The sequence below is a fragment of the Cydia pomonella genome, chromosome 5, assembly GCF_033807575.1.
Source record: "Cydia pomonella isolate Wapato2018A chromosome 5, ilCydPomo1, whole genome shotgun sequence".
Classification (NCBI taxonomy): domain Eukaryota; kingdom Metazoa; phylum Arthropoda; class Insecta; order Lepidoptera; family Tortricidae; genus Cydia; species Cydia pomonella.
Window position 1 is genome coordinate 22,343,574 of NC_084707.1, and position 21,225 is coordinate 22,364,798.

Genomic DNA, 21,225 nt, shown 5'->3' on the forward strand with positions numbered 1-21,225 from the left:
ATTTAATTAACTACAAAATTTACTTTCATAATACGCCTCTAATCTTTGATATAAGGTTAGGTGAACGTTGTAAACACGCGTAGCATAGTAAAGTATATACTGGTATTCCAGCTCCACCAGCAGCAGCAGCAGAACCACCAGCAGCAGCAGTACTCGCCGCAGCACACCCCTCCCCCGCGCACGTGGAAGTCCCCCTCCCCCGCGCCGTCGGAGCGCAGCTGGGCGCCGCAGGGCTTCGTGCTGCACGAGCGGCCCGCCCTCGCCGCCTCCGCCGCGCAGCCCTTCCAGGTGCACTACAGCAACGACCGCCACCACAACGGCACCGACCAGAACCACCTCAGGTACGGCCCCCTCTTAGAATCCTCTAATGTAAATCGGATTAATGTTTTAATTATTATTTAAGGGCTTAGGGAAAAGCACAATGAAACCATCGGATGTAAGACATAGACAAGAAAAAATTTATTTTTAAAAAGTGTTGCCAGGTTGCGGTTAATTATTTTAACATCCTCCCTTTAAGCGCAAACCCATGGCACTGGAGCATTTGTGAATCTTCACTTGTGAAGTGGATTTGGTCAGGATATCAGCCACCATGTCCTCGGTTCCAAGGTAGATGACTTCTATTTCCTTTTTGGCTACTTTCTCTCGAACAAAGTGGTACCTGATGTCTATATGTTTGCTGCGGGCACAATAGGATTCTGTACCTGCAAATTTAATGGCACTTTGATTATCACAATATATAACAGTCGATGATGTCCCAACATCATGATGTAATTCTGACTCCAAGTGTCGGAGCCACATTGCTTCTTGTACAGCAGCAGCAAGCGACATAAATTCTGCTTCCATAGTCGAAAGGGCAATGGTGTTTTGACGTTTAGAGCACCATGATATTGCTGCACCCTGAAACAAAAAAGTGTAGCCGGAGCAAGATCTTCGGCTGTTAATGTCTGAAGCCCAGTCAGAGTCACAGTAGCCAGATGTTCTTTTTTCTTCAGTATTTTGGCTATATATTAATTTCATTTCCTTAGTACCTTTAATATATCGCAGCACTCTTTTCAAAGCTAGCCAGTGCTGCTGTTCTGGCTTGTTATTAAAGCTACTTAATTTGTTTACTATAAAACATATATCCGGCCTGGTCCCTTGGGATAAATATAACAGGCTTCCAATTGCTTCTTGGTAAGGTATGTCTGTTAGTATATTTTTCTCATCTTCTGTGCTGATCAATTTAATGCTAGGGTCACATGGTGAATGCACAGGATTACAATCTGTCATCTTGAATCTTTGCAGAATTTTTTCTATATAAGCGGTCTGATCAATATAAATTTCGCTTCTTGACGAGTTTTGTTCAATTCTCCAACCGACAAAATGATGTATGTAACCAAGCTCCTTCATGTCGAATTTACTTTTTAATTTTTTTTTTATTTCTTGACCCATGTGTTCATTGTTATAAAATATCAATATATCATCAACATAAATGAGTACAATTAAAATGTTTGTTTCAAATGTTTTGTAAAATATACAGGGGTCCACTGATGAACTTTTCAGCCCCAATTCCTTTAAAACAGATGTAAGTTTCAAGTTCCATTGACGACTCGCCTGCTTCAGGCCATAAATAGATTTATTCAACTTACATACTTCTTCTCCATGTTCATAAGTCGGTGGTTGGTACATGTATATTTCGGTATCTATATCCCCTTGTAAGAAAGCCGTAACTGCATCCATTTGTTCAATGAATAAATTGTACTTAACAGCCAATGCTAATAAATATCTGATTGAAGTATGACGAACAACTGGAGCAAATATTTCATTATATTCCATTCCTTTTCTCTGAATAAAACCTTTAATGACAAGTCTTGCTTTGTATCGTACAATCTTGCCCTTAGCATCAGTCTTTATTTTAAAGACCCATTTACACGGAATGGCTCTCTTGCCTTCTGGTAAGGGTACTAACGTCCATGTATTATTTTGCAGGAGTGACTCATATTCATTACTCATGGCATCTTTCCATTCTTTTGCATTCGGGCCTGAAAGAGCTTCTTGTAGGGTTTCTGGCTCTTTTGCGAGAAAAGCTACTGCTTGGTTTGAACCATTCATGCTTTCTTGACATAAGTAGGTGACAGGCTTGTTATTTCTTGGCCTTAGCGTCATTTTACGAGATAATTCATCACTTACTTTTTCATCTGGTATGTACTCCTCATCGGCATTATCAGTGAAGTAAGTATCCTCATCCTCAGATATTTCTTTCTTAAGGCTCCCATTTAGAGTTGTATCTGCTGGACTTTGAGGCTCAGATGTGTCAGGAGATTCACTGGAAGTATCAGCTGTTTGGGACAAGTCTTCCGTCTCCTTTTCTTGTAATTCTGATAATGGTACAATAACGCTATTATTTTGAACTGTGTGCTCAAGAAAAACGGCATCCCTGCTTTTGTATATTCTTCTCTGCTTTAAATCATAAAATCTGTACCCCTTTGTGTATTCACAATATCCGACAAATAACATTTTGACTGACTTGGGGTCCCATTTTTGTCTTTTCTCTTTAGGCACATGAACCATGGCTTGACAACCAAATATTCTTAAATTTTCAATATTAGGCTTCTTACCAGACCACATTTCATATGGTGTTTTGTAGTCCAGAGCTTTCGTTGGTGACCGATTAATTATGTAAGCAGCCGCAGATGCTGCTTCGGCCCAAAATGCCTTTTCTAACCTGGAATTTAGAATCAAACATTTAGCTTTTTGCACCAGATTTTGATGCATTCTTTCAGCCATCCCATTCTGTTCACTGCAGTAAGGATTAGTTGTTTGATGTTGTATGCCAAATTTATTCAAAAAAAATTTAAATTCCTTATTAATATATTCTGTTCCATTGTCAGAACGGATCATTTTTATTCTTTTTCCAGTCTCATTCTCTACTAGGTTTTTAAAATCCTTAAAGCTCTGTAAAGTTTCAGATTTATTTTTCATAAAATACACATAAACTTTCCTACTATAATCGTCGATAAAATTGACATAATATTTGGAACCTCCTATAGAGCTAGTTTCCATCGGTCCACAAACATCGGTGTGAATTAGTTGCAAAGGTTCGGTAGCCCTGGTTCCAACATTTTTAAATGGTTGTCGTTTCATTTTACCTGCCATACAGGTTGTACAGACTTGGCTGCCTTTCTTTGATAATTTAACACCCTCTGTACAATCAACTATTTTTTGTAAATCAGTGAAGTTCAGATGAGCCATTCGAAGGTGCCAAATATTTGTATCTTGTTCTTCAACAGTTGATAAAAATGCCGGTGCTACAGAAATTTCTTTCAAAAGATACATGTTATTGCATTTAAAAGCTGTCAAAATCAGTCTTTTATTTTGGTAGACTGTACAGACATCTTTTTCAAATTGAAGCACACAGCCATTATTTGTCATCTCACTTACAGAAAGTAAATTGGTTGCCAGAGTAGGTACATATAACACATTTCTAACCTGAATTGTCTGAGGTTTGCCTTCGGAGTCTGTTATTTGCAAGTTAACATTGCCACATCCTTCCACTTTTAAAGTCTTCTTATCTGCCACTTTAATGCTACTTATTGTTGCCGGAGTAACATTGTACATCCAGTTTCTGTCCCTACACATGTGGTAAGAACAGCCAGAGTCGATATACCAGCGATTCTCATCCAAAGTGTCTGCAACAGAAAAAGCGGCAAAATAACCATTATTTTGGGTATTTGTTTTATTCTTCTTCTGGAAGTGACAGAAACTACTGAAATGGCCGTATTTATTGCAATTATAACATCTTGGCCCCTTCTTTTGTTGATTACCATGTGAACTTTTCTGAGACTTAGGTATATTTTTAGCTTTATTATGGTTTACATATAATGCTGCAGAATCTGACACTTTCACCTCCTGGAGCAGCTTTGTTTTGACAAAATCAGCTGTAATAGACACACCTGAGCTCTCAATAGCCATTATCATCGGTTTGTAGACATCAGGGAGGCCAGCGAGAAGCAAAGTACCAAGCCACTCGTCTCCGACTACAAAATTAATATTCCTAAGCTTATGAGCTGTTGTCATTACTTTATTTACATACTCTTCAACACCAGAGCTGTCATCCAAAGTTGTTGAAATCAGATCTCGTAACAAACCTACTTTTCTACTGAGCCCGGAGTCGTCAAACACTTGTTCCAATTTTGACCATACCTGTTTCGCCGTGGTGGCCTCCTGTACATGAACGTAGTTAATTGGATCAATCAGAAGTATTATTTTCGACTTCGCCTTTATATCCTTCTTGTTGTCTGCTACATAATCGGCACTTGGTTCGATAGTATCCCACAAGTCTTCGTGTTCCAAGTAGTTCTTGACCGCAAATTACCATGTCGGATAGTTTTCCCTGCCAATTAACTTCTCAATTGTGCCCATTGATATTTGCGAGGCCATGATTTAATGATAATTTAGGCTGAAATGGCTGAAAAGATAAAAACTTGCCACGCAGCGCGTGGGCACTTTTAGGTTAAGTTAACTTTTTTGACAACTGAGCCGCGAAACTTATCGGTAAAACACTAATTTTAATTATTTGAGGAACAAATGGCCCATGACCTCTTAGAATCCTCTAATGTAAATCGGATTAATGTTTTAATTATTATTTAAGGGCTTAGGGAAAAGCACAATGAAACCATCGGATGTAAGACATAGACAAGAAAAAATTTATTTTTAAAAAGTGTTGCCAGGTTGCGGTTAATTATTTTAACACCCCCACAGATACATCCACCCTCAGGTAACCAAAACCTAAACTGTTGAAACACTTTTTAACTTAACAGACCTTGAATTTACGTCTGCTGACTTGCGAAGCAGACCGCAATTAATTGGACTTAATTAGAATAGATCCAATCGTTTATTATTTTTATCTGAGTTGACTCTAAAGTTGAAGTGTTTTTTCCCAGCTACACTGTGATACCCAACCAACACCAATACTCTCAATCGCCGCCGCTGACGACCAGTCCGCGCCGATCGAAAACCCCCCAACGGCAGGGCTCGCTTCCAGAAGTCTCTAGAAGACCCGAGCCTGTCAGCTTGCAGCAGCTTGGAGCTGCCAGTCCGGCGCCCGTCGACGATATGGAACCACAGAACATCTCCTTCATAGGCAACGCGGAAGACGACGCCCTCAGACAAGGCATCAACCGCCTCAACATCACCTCCGGCACCAGAACGTACCGCATCCCTTCCCCCACTAGACCCTCCTTAAGCCGCAACTCATTCCAACAATTAGAACAGGAGGAGGAAACGAACGAGAAAGGCTTCTACATATCCTTCGATAACGAAGCGCCGAAACGACCCAAACCACCGCTACGGGTGAAGCGAATGTCACCTAAGAAAGAAAGAACAGAATACCAGAGTCCGGAACGAGGGAGTCCGGAAGCTTGGGAGCCTCAGGAGTTCCCTGTACATCGGGCGGAGATTAGGGCTTCGCCGGCGAGAGACGAGCGAACGGAGGTCTCCTCGGACGTCTCCCGCGAGACACCGCGCGAGAGGCCGCTGCGGCCCGGCGCCGAGCCCGCCGCGCTCGTCATCGGCGAGATGAACCCGGACCCGGTGAGTGCTGTATGTCTGTACGTCAGGTAGCACGGAGGTCTCCTCGGACGTCTCCCGCGAGACACCGTGCGAGAGGCCGCTGCGGCCCGGCGCCGAGCCCGCCGCGCTCGTCATCGGCGAGATGAACCCGGACCCGGTGAGTGCTGTATGTCTGTACGTCAGGTAGCACGGAGGTCTCCTCGGACGTCTCCCGCGAGACACCGTGCGAGAGGCCGCTGCGGCCCGGCGCCGAGCCCGCCGCGCTCGTCATCGGCGAGATGAACCCGGACCCGGTGAGTGCTGTATGTCTGTACGTCAGGTAGCACGGAGGTCTCCTCGGACGTCTCCCGCGAGACACCGTGCGAGAGGCCGCTGCGGCCCGGCGCCGAGCCCGCCGCGCTCGTCATCGGCGAGATGAACCCGGACCCGGTGAGTGCTGTATGTCTGTACGTCAGGTAGCACGGAGGTCTCCTCGGACGTCTCCCGCGAGACACCGTGCGAGAGGCCGCTGCGGCCCGGCGCCGAGCCCGCCGCGCTCGTCATCGGCGAGATGAACCCGGACCCGGTGAGTGCTGTATGTCTGTACGTCAGGTAGCACGGAGGTCTCCTCGGACGTCTCCCGCGAGACACCGTGCGAGAGGCCGCTGCGGCCCGGCGCCGAGCCCGCCGCGCTCGTCATCGGCGAGATGAACCCGGACCCGGTGAGTGCTGTATGTCTGTACGTCAGGTAGCACGGAGGTCTCCTCGGACGTCTCCCGCGAGACACCGTGCGAGAGGCCGCTGCGGCCCGGCGGCGAGCCCGCCGCGCTCGTCATCGGCGAGATGAACCCGGACCCGGTGAGTGCTGTATGTCTGTACGTCAGGTAGCACGGAGGTCTCCCGCGAGACGAAAAAACAATATAAACTTCGACGACTTCTTCTTTTCGACTTTGAATCTTCGATGGCGAATTTCGGTTCGAAGTTATTCTGAAAAAAGGAGAAGTCAAATATCTAAACAACCTATGTATTTAATTTCCAGAACTCAGCAGAGGAAATGGAGCGAAAGAAAGAGCGAATAATGCTTCTCTCCCTCCAGCGGCGGCAGCGCGCCGACGAGGCCCGCGCGCGCGCGGAGCAGGCCGCGGCCGCGCGCCGCGCGAGGGACGAACAGGTCGGAACTGATGTTCAGGCGTTTCAACTGCCTTACGTTCGCGGTGTCTATTGTTATGTTATTTAGTAGATGACTTGCGCTAGATAATCGTCAAAATCTACAGCCGATTAAACGAGCGAGCACGGAGGGCATGGAGGAAATCAAGCCCAATATGAACAAATCTCACTTGAGGGACGGGGGACTCGAAAAATTGTCGACGTCCCATAGGATTAGCGGTCTTGCATGTTGCGCCTAGGTAGTAATAAATAGCACTGTAGTGAGAATGTTCAAGGCGTGGAAAGGAAATATTATTCTTCAATATATTCAAATAGGTTACCATTAATGAACAAAAAAAATGAGTAAACCGTTTCAGTTTGTTTTAGTTTGAGTTTCATAGAGGTTTTGTTATTAAAACATTATTTTTAATATAGTACATTTAGGTTTCTTTATTCTATTCAAATCACTTACCACGATTTGTTGATCATTTATGAAAATATTATAAATAAAATTATCAGGTGGCGGAACAGCGTGCGGCGAGGAAAGAGGAGCAAGCGAGACGGCGCGAGGCCATCCTGCAGCAGTACAAGCTCAAGAAGGCCATCGAGGAGGCCGAGCGAGAGGTGAGATGTTACCTCAGGGTCACTGAACACCTCTGAGCGTGCTCGTTCGCTTATGTCGAACATTATACAGTTGTTTTAACCGATGCATGGCGGTCGGCGTCAGCGTCGGGCGTGTTCGCGAGCGGGCGTTTCGCGGCCGATGCGTTGTAGACCGTGGGATAGGCGCACATTTCGTCATCGCTTCTCGGTTAGTACTTTGTCACATGATAGTTTAGATGCTATCAAGAATTAGAAAAAATAGTCAGTCAGTATCGCGGTGGTAAGTTAGTCAGCTGGTCACATGACATGGTGCGTATTATAATTTTATTTATATTAGGCAGGCTGCAGCTTTTAATTTTAGTATGCAACGTTGTGCGGTCGAACGCATTTCAACCTAACTTTGCCATATGAATTACAGGGCAAGGTCCTGGACAAGTCGGAGTTCATGGACCTGGCGCGGCCGGCGGCGGCCCCGCCCACGCGCCTGCGCGGCAAGCAGCCGCCGCGCGCGCGCCCCAAGACCATACACGTGGACAGCGGCGCCCTGCAGCAGGCCGAGGGCATGCTCGGCAGCAAGCAGCCCTCCTCCACCAACCTCACCGGTGAGTCGCCAGTACAAGCAGCCGCCGCGCGCGCGCGCCCCAAGACCATACACGTGGACAGCGGCGCCCTGCAGCAGGCCGAGGGCATGCTCGGCAGCAAGCAGCCCTCCTCCACCAACCTCACCGGTGAGTCGCCAGTACAAGCAGCCGCCGCGCGCGCGCGCCCCAAGACCATACACGTGGACAGCGGCGCCCTGCAGCAGGCCGAGGGCATGCTCGGCAGCAAGCAGCCCCTCCTCCACCAACCTCACCGGTGAGTCGCCAGTACAAGCAGCCGCCGCGCGCGCGCGCCCCAAGACCATACACGTGGACAGCGGCGCCCTGCAGCAGGCCGAGGGCATGCTCGGCAGCAAGCAGCCCTCCTCCACCAACCTCACCGGTGAGTCGCCAGTACAAGCAGCCGCCGCGCGCGCGCCCCAAGACCATACACGTGGACAGCGGCGCCCTGCAGCAGGCCGAGGGCATGCTCGGTAGCAAGCAGCCCTCCTCCACCAACCTCACCGGTGAGTCGCCAGTACAAGCAGCCGCCGCGCGCGCGCCCCAAGACCATACACGTGGACAGCGGCGCCCTGCAGCAGGCCGAGGGCATGCTCGGCAGCAAGCAGCCCTCCTCCACCAACCTCACCGGTGAGTCGCCAGTACAAGCAGCCGCCGCGCGCGCGCCCCAAGGCCATACACGTGGACAGCGGCGCCCTGCAGCAGGCCGAGGGCATGCTCGGCAGCAAGCAGCCCTCCTCCACCAACCTCACCGGTGAGTCGCCAGTACAAGCAGCCGCCGCGCGCGCGCCCCAAGCCCATACACGTGGACAGCGGCGCCCTGCAGCAGGCCGAGGGCATGCTCGGCAGCAAGCAGCCCTCCTCCACCAACCTCACCGGTGAGTCGCCAGTACAAGCAGCCGCCGCGCGCGCGCCCCAAGGCCATACACGTGGACAGCGGCGCCCTGCAGCAGGCCGAGGGCATGCTCGGCAGCAAGCAGCCCTCCTCCACCAACCTCACCGGTAAGTCGCCAGTACAAGCAGCCGCCGCGCGCGCGCCCCAAGACCATACACGTGGACAGCGGCGCCCTGCAGCAGGCCGAGGGCATGCTCGGCAGCAAGCAGCCCTCCTCCACCAACCTCACCGGTGAGTCGCCAGTACAAGCAGCCGCCGCGCGCGCGCCCCAAGGCCATACACGTGGACAGCGGCGCCCTGCAGCAGGCCGAGGGCATGCTCGGCAGCAAGCAGCCCTCCTCCACCAACCTCACCGGTGAGTCGCCAGTACAAGCAGCCGCCGCGCGCGCGCCCCAAGACCATACACGTGGACAGCGGCGCCCTGCAGCAGGCCGAGGGCATGCTCGGCAGCAAGCAGCCCTCCTCCACCAACCTCACCGGTGAGTCGCCAGTACAGGAACCCTACTCCACTCCACTTCTTGCTGCTAAAAGTACCGTTTGGATCGCGACACCTCGTCAAATTTTATACTGCATTTCGAGTACGTCGGCAACGCTTCGATGCAATGACGTTGTATTGCTGTAATGTATAACTTAAGTTATGACCGACATTTCATTTACAAGACTTACAGACAGACATTTTGTTAATTGAATATTTGGCTGCTCATGTTATGTCATTATTTGTATTATGCGCACGTAACGAAATTAAGTGCATGGCACACTGCATTTGATTCGCCCGTTGTTCCGAAGTTTGAGCGAGACAACGCTATCCGCATATTATAGCGACATCCCACTCGCACGTCGCAGCGACGTGCGAATCGGATGCAGTGTGCCATGCACCTTAAGCGCACTTTTATGTATGTATATACCTTACGGTGACGGAGCGTTCATATTTCAGACGTTTGACTATTTTTTTTACTACAGAATAAAAAAGTTAATCCAAATTCGCTGCAACTTCTTAAAAGTATATTTGATGCACCACCATTATAATTTTTTTTTAGTTCTCGACACATTTAGCCGAGAACGCTTGCCTCATGTGTGGCCCCTGTTTTTTTACTAATGTTGTCCTGTTATTACCAATTACTATATTTTTATTGTACATTACAATAAACAGCAAATATTTGCGCCATAAGAACTCCTTTTAGACAGATTGATTTACCTTAAATCAAGCTTTTCAATCTCGTACTTTACTTAGGCAACTCAGCAAGCTTCGTTGCCTAAACACGGTAGTCGACTGAAAAGCTTTCTATTATATCACGATTGTATAAAATACTATTGTGGTTGAGTTGGGAGCCCAGACATGAAACGTACGCAATTATAGTTTGGTATACGAAATATTAATTCAACCATTAGAGTCGACGAGTAGAAGAAAATATATGCTGTTGGTTGTTTAACTTGATGTAATATGGCGTGCATGTAAAATAATATATTATTATTATATTATTCATGTCTTCACAATAGCAATTTTATACATTACATGCTAATTTTAAAATATGTGATATTATTTTACATTCACACTACATAGGGTAAATTGTCAGTTAATGACCACTCCTTAATAATTGACCACCTTATACTAAAAATGTATTCTGTTTTTAGATGAAGCATTTTTAGAATAAGGTGGCCGGTAATTGACGATTTACCCTATTACATAAATAGATACTCGTAGTACAAATACGGCCAAATAAACATGGAGAATAGTCTAAATAAACGTTTCGATGTTTGATACCTTTATTAAACAGAATCGTTGAATAAATCGATCAGAGAACGTTTGCCCTATTTAATATTTGGTCCTATTTAACACCAAACAAATAATGTTCATATAGCATGTTTCGCGTATGAGTTTCGTTTTGTTTCCCCATAGCTGTTGAACTTTCCCCGTTCGCACGGCATACGCGTAAAATATCCTGGCTATGTTCCAAAAATCACTGGAAATCTAAACTTTAGTAAATTATGAAAAAAAAAAGTTTAATATGTTTTATTAAGAATTATCAATGTTATCACACTTTAATAGTGGCAAAGTCAAGATAACCATCCTTTAATTTCTAGCAAGTGAGAGAAGAAGACAGATGTAGTCTTTGTATCACACGCTAAAGTCGACCATCATAGTTTCGCAGGAAATATTGTGTAAAAATATTTCCAGTGATTTTTTGGCCAATGTGCCCTATATCCCGCCAATCGTAATGTTTTTTGTAGCATGAGTCAATCAGTTTTTTTAAATACTACGTCGGTGGCAAACAAGGCATACGGCCCGCCTGATGGTAAGCAGTCTACGTAGCCTATGGACGTCTGAAACTTCAGAGGAGTTACATGCGCGTTACCGACCCTAACATTCCGCACCCTCGTTGAGCTTTTGAGTTGCTCTGTGATTTTAATATTATTCAAAATAAACATGGGACATGCGCATTATTTCTCAAATAAGAGATCTATTTATCTACTGACTCATGCTACGCCCCAACCCTGCCTTTATCACGAAAATCACGAAAACCGCCACTTCATTAATTTGAAAGATGGTGGGTAGTTTTGGTGGTCTCGTACTAGCTATCTGTGTGCACCAGGCACCATGCGGCGCGACTACTACCGCGGCTCGCAGGACAGCCTGGCGGAGCGGGCCGGCCTCTACAGAGGTAAATACACCTTGTCGCATGTATATACAGTCTATTTTACCCTGTACCATCAAAGGAATAAGTGCCATAGATAGAGTTTGGCTTCACAAAATTATGTGGGTTATTCCCACTAGTTGGGACTGGGAAAAAATTCCACCTTTTACATTATTTTGAAAAACATCCCAGTAGCTACCACCAAACCGAGTTGGTGGTAGCTAGTGGGATTTTTTCCCCATAGTTACCATTGGTAAAAGGTGGGAAATATTCCCAGTAGCTACTTGGTAACAACTTGGTGGTAACTAGTGGGAATAATCCAATTATGTTATGACAAATATTAAAACCCTTGATGGTATAAAGGTATTGCATGTTCAAGTTTGAAAAGTCCACATTGCTATGAGCGCTTTAAATACAAAGCATGTTTTGATATGTGAATGGTTAATTTCGCAAAACAGTGAATTAATGTAAGCTTTTGGATGATACATTTTAAATCATCCTGTGATATGTTGTAACACTATGGACTTATGTTAGGCAATTCTGACTGCGCATGTCTATCGAACGACAACATTCATTGTTCACGGTCTCGGGAATCCTGTGGTTGATTTTTTTAGAGACTGACAGCGCATTCAAAACCCGTTGCCTCTATTTTCGTCTTCTCTAAAACTGAGGGCCTACCGCGAAATACGAAAATCGAAATTTCGTTATCCGCCTTCCTATCACTCTTGAATACTCGAGCTATAGAGAGTCAGATAACGAAATTTAGATTTTCTTGTTTCGGGGGAGGCCCTCTGCTCTATGCTCAAGATTGTACTCGACTTAATTTTCCACTCTCACTGTGGGTACTGAAATCTACTTCTAATACACACTTTAAACATAACACATATCTCTATTTACTAAGGTGTCAATTAACTATTTTATTTGGACTGAACCACCATTATTTTGTGACGTTTGGAATTTTTTTTACTGTTTGTAACGAAATAAAAAATAGTTGTACTGATTTTTACAAATATAAATTAGGGGATCAGCTGTTTCTTGTAAATCGTCGTCATGGTCACATATTCTATTTCAATATATTAATATTCACCGAACATCTGGGGCAAGAACTAAGCATATCAGTACAATGGTTAGGTACAATGTTTTTTTAACAAACTGTAGGAACGGGAACAAGAAGTAGTTGATTCACCCTAACAGTGTCAGTCCAGATATGTATGTAGACACGAATGAGCGCATAAAGCATCCCGCACACTAACGGCGTTGCAGACTCGCCCGTGGAGGAGCGCGGCGGCGGCGGCGTGTCGCCCGCCAGCGCGGCCAGCGGCCCGCTCGGCCGCCGCGGCAGCTGCAAGACCTCCCGAGGTGAGCGACACCATCAGCCATATTCATTCTGCTCTCTTCTGTGTGTGAGGCATGGAGCGCTTACGCTCGGTTCCATCCGATTTAGAAAAACTAGTCAACAATTTTTTTATATCGTTTCAAGTCCGATGGGGGTTTCCGGATTAACGTAATTTTATCATAAATGTTAGATGTTCATGAACATATTTCACTGCAGACTAACTAAAGCCTGATTTAAGATATCGCCGTAAATAAGGCATATTTGGGGGCGCTAATATGTAGAGAAGAAATATTGTAGTTATTGGAATGTTAATTGAATCTATCTAATTTGTATACGGAAAATTTACCCAACGTTATTTTGTAATAATGCAAATAAATGTATGATGATAAACCGTTTTAAACCCACGGTTTAAATTATAGACGTTAGTTTTCAAGCTGGCCCTTACGGCTTACTCATTGTCTATTGTAAGTAAAACCGCACGTGCTACTTACCTGCATAAAAAAAAAGGTTCGGTCACTGACCGATTATTATATTTCGTTCGTTTCATTCTTCAGATATAACATTTACCAGGTAGTCCTTTAAACCTACAGGCGACTTTTGCACGATATTAAGAGACAGTCAATTGACTATTGAACTGATTTTTAGTTCAGTCATTCGTTCCCCTACCCTTTCCGTTCGTTCCACCGTTATAGTTGCTCATTCTTTTTTCGTGCACGGCGACGAACGCACGCGCCACTTTAGCTCCTCGGTTACGACAAAAATGTCGAAGCGCACAGCTAAAGAAAAGTTAAATTATTACCGTGAAAAAATTAAAAGACTAGAGGATCATAAAAGACGATACAGGATAATTTATGATTCGTCTTCATCGGAAGATGAAGGTAAGTTTGTTTATATATTATTTGGTGTTAAGAAGTGATTAAAATGAGCCGACATAGGGATTGACTGCGAGTCTCTAACTATGATCACATAACCATCGGGGTTGACCGCGAGTCTCCAACGATGTTAATAAGCAGAACAATGCGCGCAGTCTTAAGTAGATGCGCGTTACTCTGCGACACAAATATTTTCGCAACCTACCCCCAAGAGAAAATATTTTTCATAAAATGTAATAATCACTTCTTTTTCGTTTTAGATGTTGTAATGGAACAAAATCCAGACGGTTCCGTACCGGCTCATGATCCTATTATACAGGAACCACAGTTAAACATCGAAAATCCCGTACCGGAACATAAAAGTGATGTACCGATGCCAGATCATAATAACGGGATTCCTGCACCTGAAAATCAGGCAGATTTACCCTTGTCATCAGCTCAACCCGAGCTCGATCCGGACATGCTGCTGGCTCTCGGGGAGTCGACCGAGGCTAGCCCCGAGTATGGCGAAAAAATCCACGACAATTTAACGAAACTTTGGTTACCGTTACTCAAAAAAGGTATGACGAAGGAAACCAAAGATAAAATACAAAAAGACTATTTGGTTCCCGACAACTGTCGACTGTTACAGGCACCAAAATTAAACGTGGAAATTTCAGCAGCCGTACCCGATATGGTCCGGAACCGAGATAAAAATCTAGCCACAACGCAGCAACAACTCGGCCATGGGATCGCTGCCGTCAACAGGGCCATGGATATACTAATTAAATGTGTCGATGCCAACGGAATCGAAGCTATGAAACACCTCAGTAACGGCTGCCGCATTCTGTGTGACCTCCATGCGTCATCTACTCAGAGTCGCATAAAACTCATCACTCCTAGTCTCGATAAGACGTTCTTGCAAGTTATTAAAGATACAGAACCTGATGATACCCTATTTGGCAATAAATTGGGCGAAAAAATCAAGGCGGCTAAGACCATTGAAAAACAAGGTCTTCAAATCAAGAAAACGTCCCCAAAGAAACCCACGCCAGCACAGCCGTCGACAAGTCGAGCGTCATACTCGGGAAACTGGTCAGCGCCCCCTCGTTACGCGTCGAACAGGGGGGGGCGGAGAGGTGCTCGCAGGCAGACGAATTACACCCGTCGGACGTTTCCAGCTCCACAAGCGGCCAAGACATCTCCCGCGACCAAGACACGTGCCCATGCACCGTAACGCAGGTACATGCCGGCCGAATAAGTCATTATTATAACTGTTGGCTAAAAATAACATCGAACGACATGGTTTTGGACTGGGTCAGACATGGCTACTCAATCCCATTTAACTCAGACGTAAAACAAACATTTGTTCCGTCAAACACGCTTGAACAAAATGAAGTCGCTGATATGAAATTAGCTATACAAAAGCTGTTAGATTTAGGAGCCATATCTGAGTGCCCTAAGGTCAAAAACCAATATATATCTAAGATTTTTCTTGCCCCAAAACCTAACGGAGGAAAGCGTTTTATCCTAAATTTAAGAGGTCTCAATAAATTTATTACTCCCTGTCATTTTAAGATGGAGGATTATCGCACGGCCTCAAAACTCATTCCTCAAAATGGTTTTTTAGCCACAATAGATTTGACAGAAGCATATCTGCTTATACCTATAAATATAAATGACAGAAAGTACTTGAGATTTCAATTTAATAATCTGACATATGAATTTACATCCATGCCATATGGTTTATCTGTAGCCCCTAGAGTATTTACAAAGATAATGAAAGAAGTGATGTCTAATTTGAGATCGCGAGGTCTCAAATCTGTCATTTATTTGGACGACATTCTGTGCATAGGAGACTCTTTTCAAGAATGTCTTAATAATGTTAAGGAAACCTTAAAGCTATTGCAATGTCTAGGATTTGTTATCAATTACGACAAGAGTTCCTTACATCCAGAACAGACTTGTAAATTTTTAGGGTTTAACTTTTATACCCAAAATTTGACCATTGCCTTACCCGAAGATAAACGAAACAAAATTGCACAATTGGCTCGTAAATTTCTAAGGCTCCCTAAATGTACCATTCGGGAGTTCTCACAACTCATCGGAGTTTTAGTGTCAGCCTGTCCAGCTGTAAAATATGGTTGGGTTTATACAAAAAACTTAGAAAGGCAAAAATATCTCGAGTTATTAAAAAATAACGATAATTTTGAAGCTAAAATGAAACCTTCTAGTACCATACTGGACGATCTTAACTGGTGGTTAAATAATATTAGTTCATCAAATAATTACATGAGAAATCCTAATTTTCAACTCGAAATTTACAGTGACGCATCCAACTCAGGTTGGGGTGCGGTTTGTGGGAAAAATAAGATTAATGGCACGTGGAAATCTTCAGAACGAGATTCTCATATTAATTATTTAGAATTACTGGCTGTCTACCTCGGATTAAAGAGCTTTGCAAAAAATATTACTAATTGTGCAATTTTGTTGCGGGTTGATAACACGACCGCTATAAGTTATATAAATCGCATGGGGGGCATACAGTTTCCACACCTAAACGATTTGTCTCGTACAATTTGGCAATGGTGCGAGAAGCGAAATATATTGATCTTTGCATCATATATAAATACAAAAGAAAATATTGCAGATCCAGAGTCTAGAAAAATAGTTAACCCTGACACCGAATGGGAACTTACGGACAGAGCGTTTGAATCTATAGTACACCGGTTTGGTAAACCAACAATAGACTTATTTGCTTCTCGTTCCAATGCAAAATGCCAAAATTTTGTGTCATGGAAATGCGACCCAGATGCGATAGCGGTCGACGCATTTACAATTAACTGGAGTAAAAAATATTTTTACGCCTTTCCCCCTTTTTCGTTAATTTTAAAATGCCTTAGAAAGATCGTAGACGATCAAGCAAATGGAATATTAGTGTTTCCTTTTTGGCCATCGCAACCGTGGTTCCCCCTATTGCAGAGCCTTCTTAGTTCGGAGATAATGTTTCTCAACCCGAATAAAAACTTGCTTCATTCCCATTACAGGGACTGCCATCCCCTACACAATGGGCTTACCCTGGGGGTCGCGAAGCTCTGCAACAGTCCTTCAGTCGAAGAGGCTCCCCACCAGAGGCTATAACACTGATGTTGGCATCACTCTCCGACAAAACAATACAACAATACGAAGTTACATATAAGCTCTGGTGGCAATTTTGCACCGTTAATTCTATTGAAATTTTCAATCCCCCAAAATCGACAATATTGTCTTTTTTAACAGAACAATTTAACAAAAATTGTGCATACGGCACACTGAATAGTCACCGTTCAGCCTTATCCTTGTTATTGGGAGACAGTGTCGGTCCGGACGATTGCGTGAAACGCCTTCTTAAAGGTGCGTACAAACAAAGACCGAACGGTCCCAAGTATAACCATACATGGGACCCTCAGGTTGTTTTAAACCGTGTCTCTCACTGGTATCCAAATACAAGTATAAGCCTGGAACTATTGTCGAAAAAATTAGTTACATTACTGGCCATATGCACAGCGCATAGGGTTCAAACATTATCGCTTATAAAAATTGAAAATATTGTTATTACCACAAACGGTGTCAAAGTTGGAATCACGGACATAATTAAAACATCAGCTGTCGGGCGAGAGCAACCGGTCCTCTTCCTCCCATATTTTAAAGATAATGTTTCTATATGCCCTGCTACAACTCTCAGAGATTATATTTTTGTAACAAAAAATAAGAGAGTTGATAGCATAGGACGTTTGTTATTGACATACAAGACTCCACATAGACCTGCAACTTCTCAAACCATCAGCAGATGGATTAAAAATGTTTTGTCGGAAAGTGGCATCGACATGACAGTGTTTAGCGCGCACAGCGTGCGCCACGCCGCCACGTCGGCCGCGAGCCGCGCCGGTGTTAGCGTCGACACTATCCGCCGCACAGCAGGCTGGACCTCGGCGTCTACGTCGTTTGCGCGGTTCTATAATAGGCCACTATCGGATGAAGGACTCTTTGCGAGATCTGTTTGCTTGCCGAATACAAGTGACAATCCTTAGATAATAAGATTATCGATCATAAGTAGATGATTTTTTGATTATATGAACAATTGTTAATATTAGATGACTGACCAATAAGGTCACGTCAAAGAAGAAAAGAAATATATTGATTTCGTGTCTATATACCTATAGTTTCATTCCACCTTAAGCAAAACTTTAAGACTCTAAACATCTACCTGGTAAATGTTATATCTGAAGAATGAAACGAACGAAATATAATAGATGATCAAACGAACTTCTCGAGCGAAGTTCGATCACTATTATATGAGTCGTTTCATTCGAAGATATAATAACCCTCCCTCCCTAATACGACCCCAAATTTAAAAAGTTTTGCGTTTTCTCTAAAGATAATGAGCAACTATAACGGTGGAACGAACGGAAAGGGTAGGGGAACGAATGACTGAACTAAAAATCAGTTCAATAGTCAATTGACTGTCTCTTAATATCGTGCAAAAGTCGCCTGTAGGTTTAAAGGACTACCTGGTAAATGTTATATCTTCGAATGAAACGACTCATATAATAGTGATCGAACTTCGCTCGAGAAGTTCGTTTGATCATCTATTCTATTGCAACTCCTATAGAAACTGCAATAAGATTCATAATGAACTTTTGGCAAAATATATTGCGAGGCTGTGTGGTTGAGGGACCGGTACGGTGTGCGCGAGTCGAACGCTACATAACCAGTCTAAAATGTGTATTCGAGATGCGTAACAATGGCGCGTTATCGGAGAGCGCATTTATACTGGTTTTTTGAGCGTTGGACGAGCCCGCGCTCACGTGTCAATTAGAATTATAAGCAAACCTCTTTTTTGCACGTAGTAGCACGTACGGTTTTACTTACAATAGACAAAGAGTTAGTTGCTCTACTATGACACTACTATGATATATTGATATGTATAAATATATATACAAATATATACTATAGGAACATTGATTCTAATGCATATTTAAAAACTTAGCAGAAGAAAATAAAACCATTATGTTTCCAATTCGCCACACTTTTCTGCGATATAAGACCGGAAACCGGTGTAAGCGTTCCCTGCCCAGGCACTTGATTTGTTTTCACTAAGTTTCCCGAAACTGCTGTCGTGCCGTCTCTTTCCTTCTATTATTGCTTAGAGTGAGATAACACGAATGAAGTTTCTCAGTTTTTGTTTTGATATGTCTCCCGTGCTTTGCTGGAAATATCCCAAAAACAGGCTTCATCAAAAGTCTTAAATCAAGTTGTGTGTAAGGCCTCTTTTCCATCGACGGAAACAACAATACTGAAGTATTATAAAAGCGAATAACATTCAAATAACTGTTTTTGGGAACATATCTAGTTGAGAATAATAGCTGCTTCTATCAATGACCTATGAATGTGTATGCATTTCCAGTATCAGCTATTATTCCCATTTGAAATGCTTGCTTTGACTTGCACATCATGGCCATCGCGTCGATTGATTGACAAGTAAATAAGACGTCGTTTTGCTCCGAATTAAAAGTTCATACTTGTTTAATCAATCGACTCAATTAATGGCTTCGTTGAATGTGATGTTGTTTCTACCTAACGAGCAACGTCCTCAAACGTCGCCGTTTTCATAAATGTGTAACGATTAAAAAATAAAATTTGTATGAAAGCGATCGGCAATTGTTCAATGTCACGTGGAAATATATATATCAGAACGCATTGTGAACTAAAAATATTCCATTGACGTAATTCATAATACGAGTAAATAGTAAGAGAGAACATATCCAAATTGCTTGATATTATACTATAAGTGATTCTGATATATTTAATTCGGAATTGCGTTGATGATACCCTAAAATGTTAAGAAAGCTTCTTTGATTTATTTCGTAGAACGCTTGTATTATTTCGAACCAAATTATATCCCTCAATTATTATGTGTATTACAGCGCAGTAGCAATGTATAGAGTCACAAAATTATGCTTTTATATTTATATTTTGGCCTTGTATGTAGTTCGGAACCAGCTATGATTCCATGAGTGGTTTTTGCGCTTGTTTCCCCACTCGACGTGCCTAGACCTTCCGCGCATTAATATTGGTTCTCTATAAATAATAATATGCTCAGTCATGTGTCTACATATCGCGTTTTTAGTATTAATTTTGTTTGCCATGTATTTAAAGATGAATCATGATGATGACGGTCTCGCCCGCTCGCGAGCTGCATGAGGTTGCGCGGGCCGGATTGCATGAGTTTGGCGTGATGACTATAGGAAACATTTCAGAGCGCGTGAATGAGGAACCACAGTCGGCCCGTGGAAGGTCTAAATATTCCACTTACCAGAATAACTTTAAGGCGGGACGGAAGTCTAGCTCTCTAATGAACTTGTGCGGTAAGACACGTTTCAATACGCCGTCTCGGCACGGTGCGATCTTCGCTTTTGTTTATGGTGCGTTTGGGTTCTTTTTTGTTTGCGCGCGTTCTGAAGCGCCGGGCGCGGCGAAGGTTCAATTGCTGTTTTGTCGATGTGGCTTATTCAGAGTTAAGACCTGCGAGAGAGACGCAGGTATTGAATATAAAGATAGATCGTCAACACATACTTATATACGTCTATCTTATCTTATCATATCGGATAGTTGTGTCACGTTAGCGTTTGTCTGTGAATTAGCCATTTAAAATTTGTACATACACCTTTAATTCGAGCTCAAATTCTAAATCATCTATCACAAACCGTACTTCAATTAATATTTTTTCTTTTGTATTCGGCCACTCAAATGCACTTTTCTTTTTAATTTTAAAGCAAAGCAGTCGTAGAACCATTCGCCGCCGCCGCGGTACTTCCCGGACGCGTATTCTGTGCACATTTCGTTTCTTGGGTCATTGGCAATATTTACGTATTTATAGAGGTTATGGTTATTTTACGCGGTATCCCTAGGGTCGGTGTTAGAGCATGATTATGGTGTTGGTGTGACATCGTTCGACATTTACCTGTACTATATCCGCTTATATATACTCAGATATATAAGTTTATGTTACGATAAATAATTATATGGTGTATTATGTAATTTGCGTAAAATACAAAATGTTTTGAGGCTTCTTTTCTTTAGTTTCGCATATGTAGTGTAGATGGCTTGATACTCACCTTACGTAGGTAGTACACATTTAGTATTTTACGCTTTATAATTGTTTCTATTAAATATGTTCTTCTATTACTCGTATAGGTCCCTATTAAGTAAATAATTCCCAACTAATTCTAATTTTATGCTAGTCAAATTAATATAATAATTCGTTACTAACAAAAATAATGTTAATTCAGACCATTAAAAAAAACTCTTAAATATTATTTTATTGGTTTGTATTTAAAGGTGGTCATCATGTTTTTATTATACAAAATACAAAAATACAAATACAAAATTCTTTATTTCCTTAAAAAACACATGGCCATGATTTAGGGGATGGAGCCGCCCGGTAAGCAAAGAATTGCCTGTGTTGGGCGGCACCGCTCTTCCCTACGTTAACAACAAAACAACAAGTAAATTATTTATACAACATATGAAAACCTAAAAATCTAAAAATATAATTTCTAAGATAAGATTATAAGATAATACTTTGGATAAA

The 21,225-nt window shown here is 43.2% G+C and overlaps 2 protein-coding genes across 2 annotated transcripts in view; both read left to right on the top strand.

Annotated features, from left to right (window-relative positions):
• LOC133518112 (patronin) overlaps positions 1–21,225 on the top strand; it is a 91,484-nt gene that overhangs the window by 64,350 nt on the left and 5,909 nt on the right. The window contains exons 20-27 of the mRNA XM_061851699.1: positions 112–341; positions 4,923–5,571; positions 6,569–6,700; positions 7,195–7,299; positions 7,697–7,884; positions 11,347–11,432; positions 12,669–12,764; positions 19,892–19,999. Of these exons, the coding sequence (XP_061707683.1) occupies positions 112–341; positions 4,923–5,571; positions 6,569–6,700; positions 7,195–7,299; positions 7,697–7,884; positions 11,347–11,432; positions 12,669–12,764; positions 19,892–19,999 (1,594 nt within the window). The remainder of the gene's footprint in view (positions 1–111; positions 342–4,922; positions 5,572–6,568; positions 6,701–7,194; positions 7,300–7,696; positions 7,885–11,346; positions 11,433–12,668; positions 12,765–19,891; positions 20,000–21,225) is intronic.
• Positions 12,771–17,785, top strand: LOC133518110 (uncharacterized). Its single transcript, XM_061851696.1, has 2 exons — positions 12,771–13,619; positions 13,874–17,785. Exons 1-2 carry the CDS (start codon positions 13,502–13,504, stop codon positions 14,827–14,829), a joined length of 1,074 nt encoding a protein of 357 aa, XP_061707680.1. The 5' UTR covers positions 12,771–13,501; the 3' UTR covers positions 14,830–17,785.

Excerpts from the sequence above, each read along its gene's own strand:
- LOC133518110 (XM_061851696.1), top strand. The coding sequence starts at position 13,502 with ATGTCGAAGCGCACAGCTAAAGAAAAGTTAAATTATTACCGTGAAAAA. Across the intron at positions 13,620-13,873 it reads GTCTTCATCGGAAGATGAAG|ATGTTGTAATGGAACAAAAT; the intron begins GTAAGTTTGTTT and ends TTTTCGTTTTAG.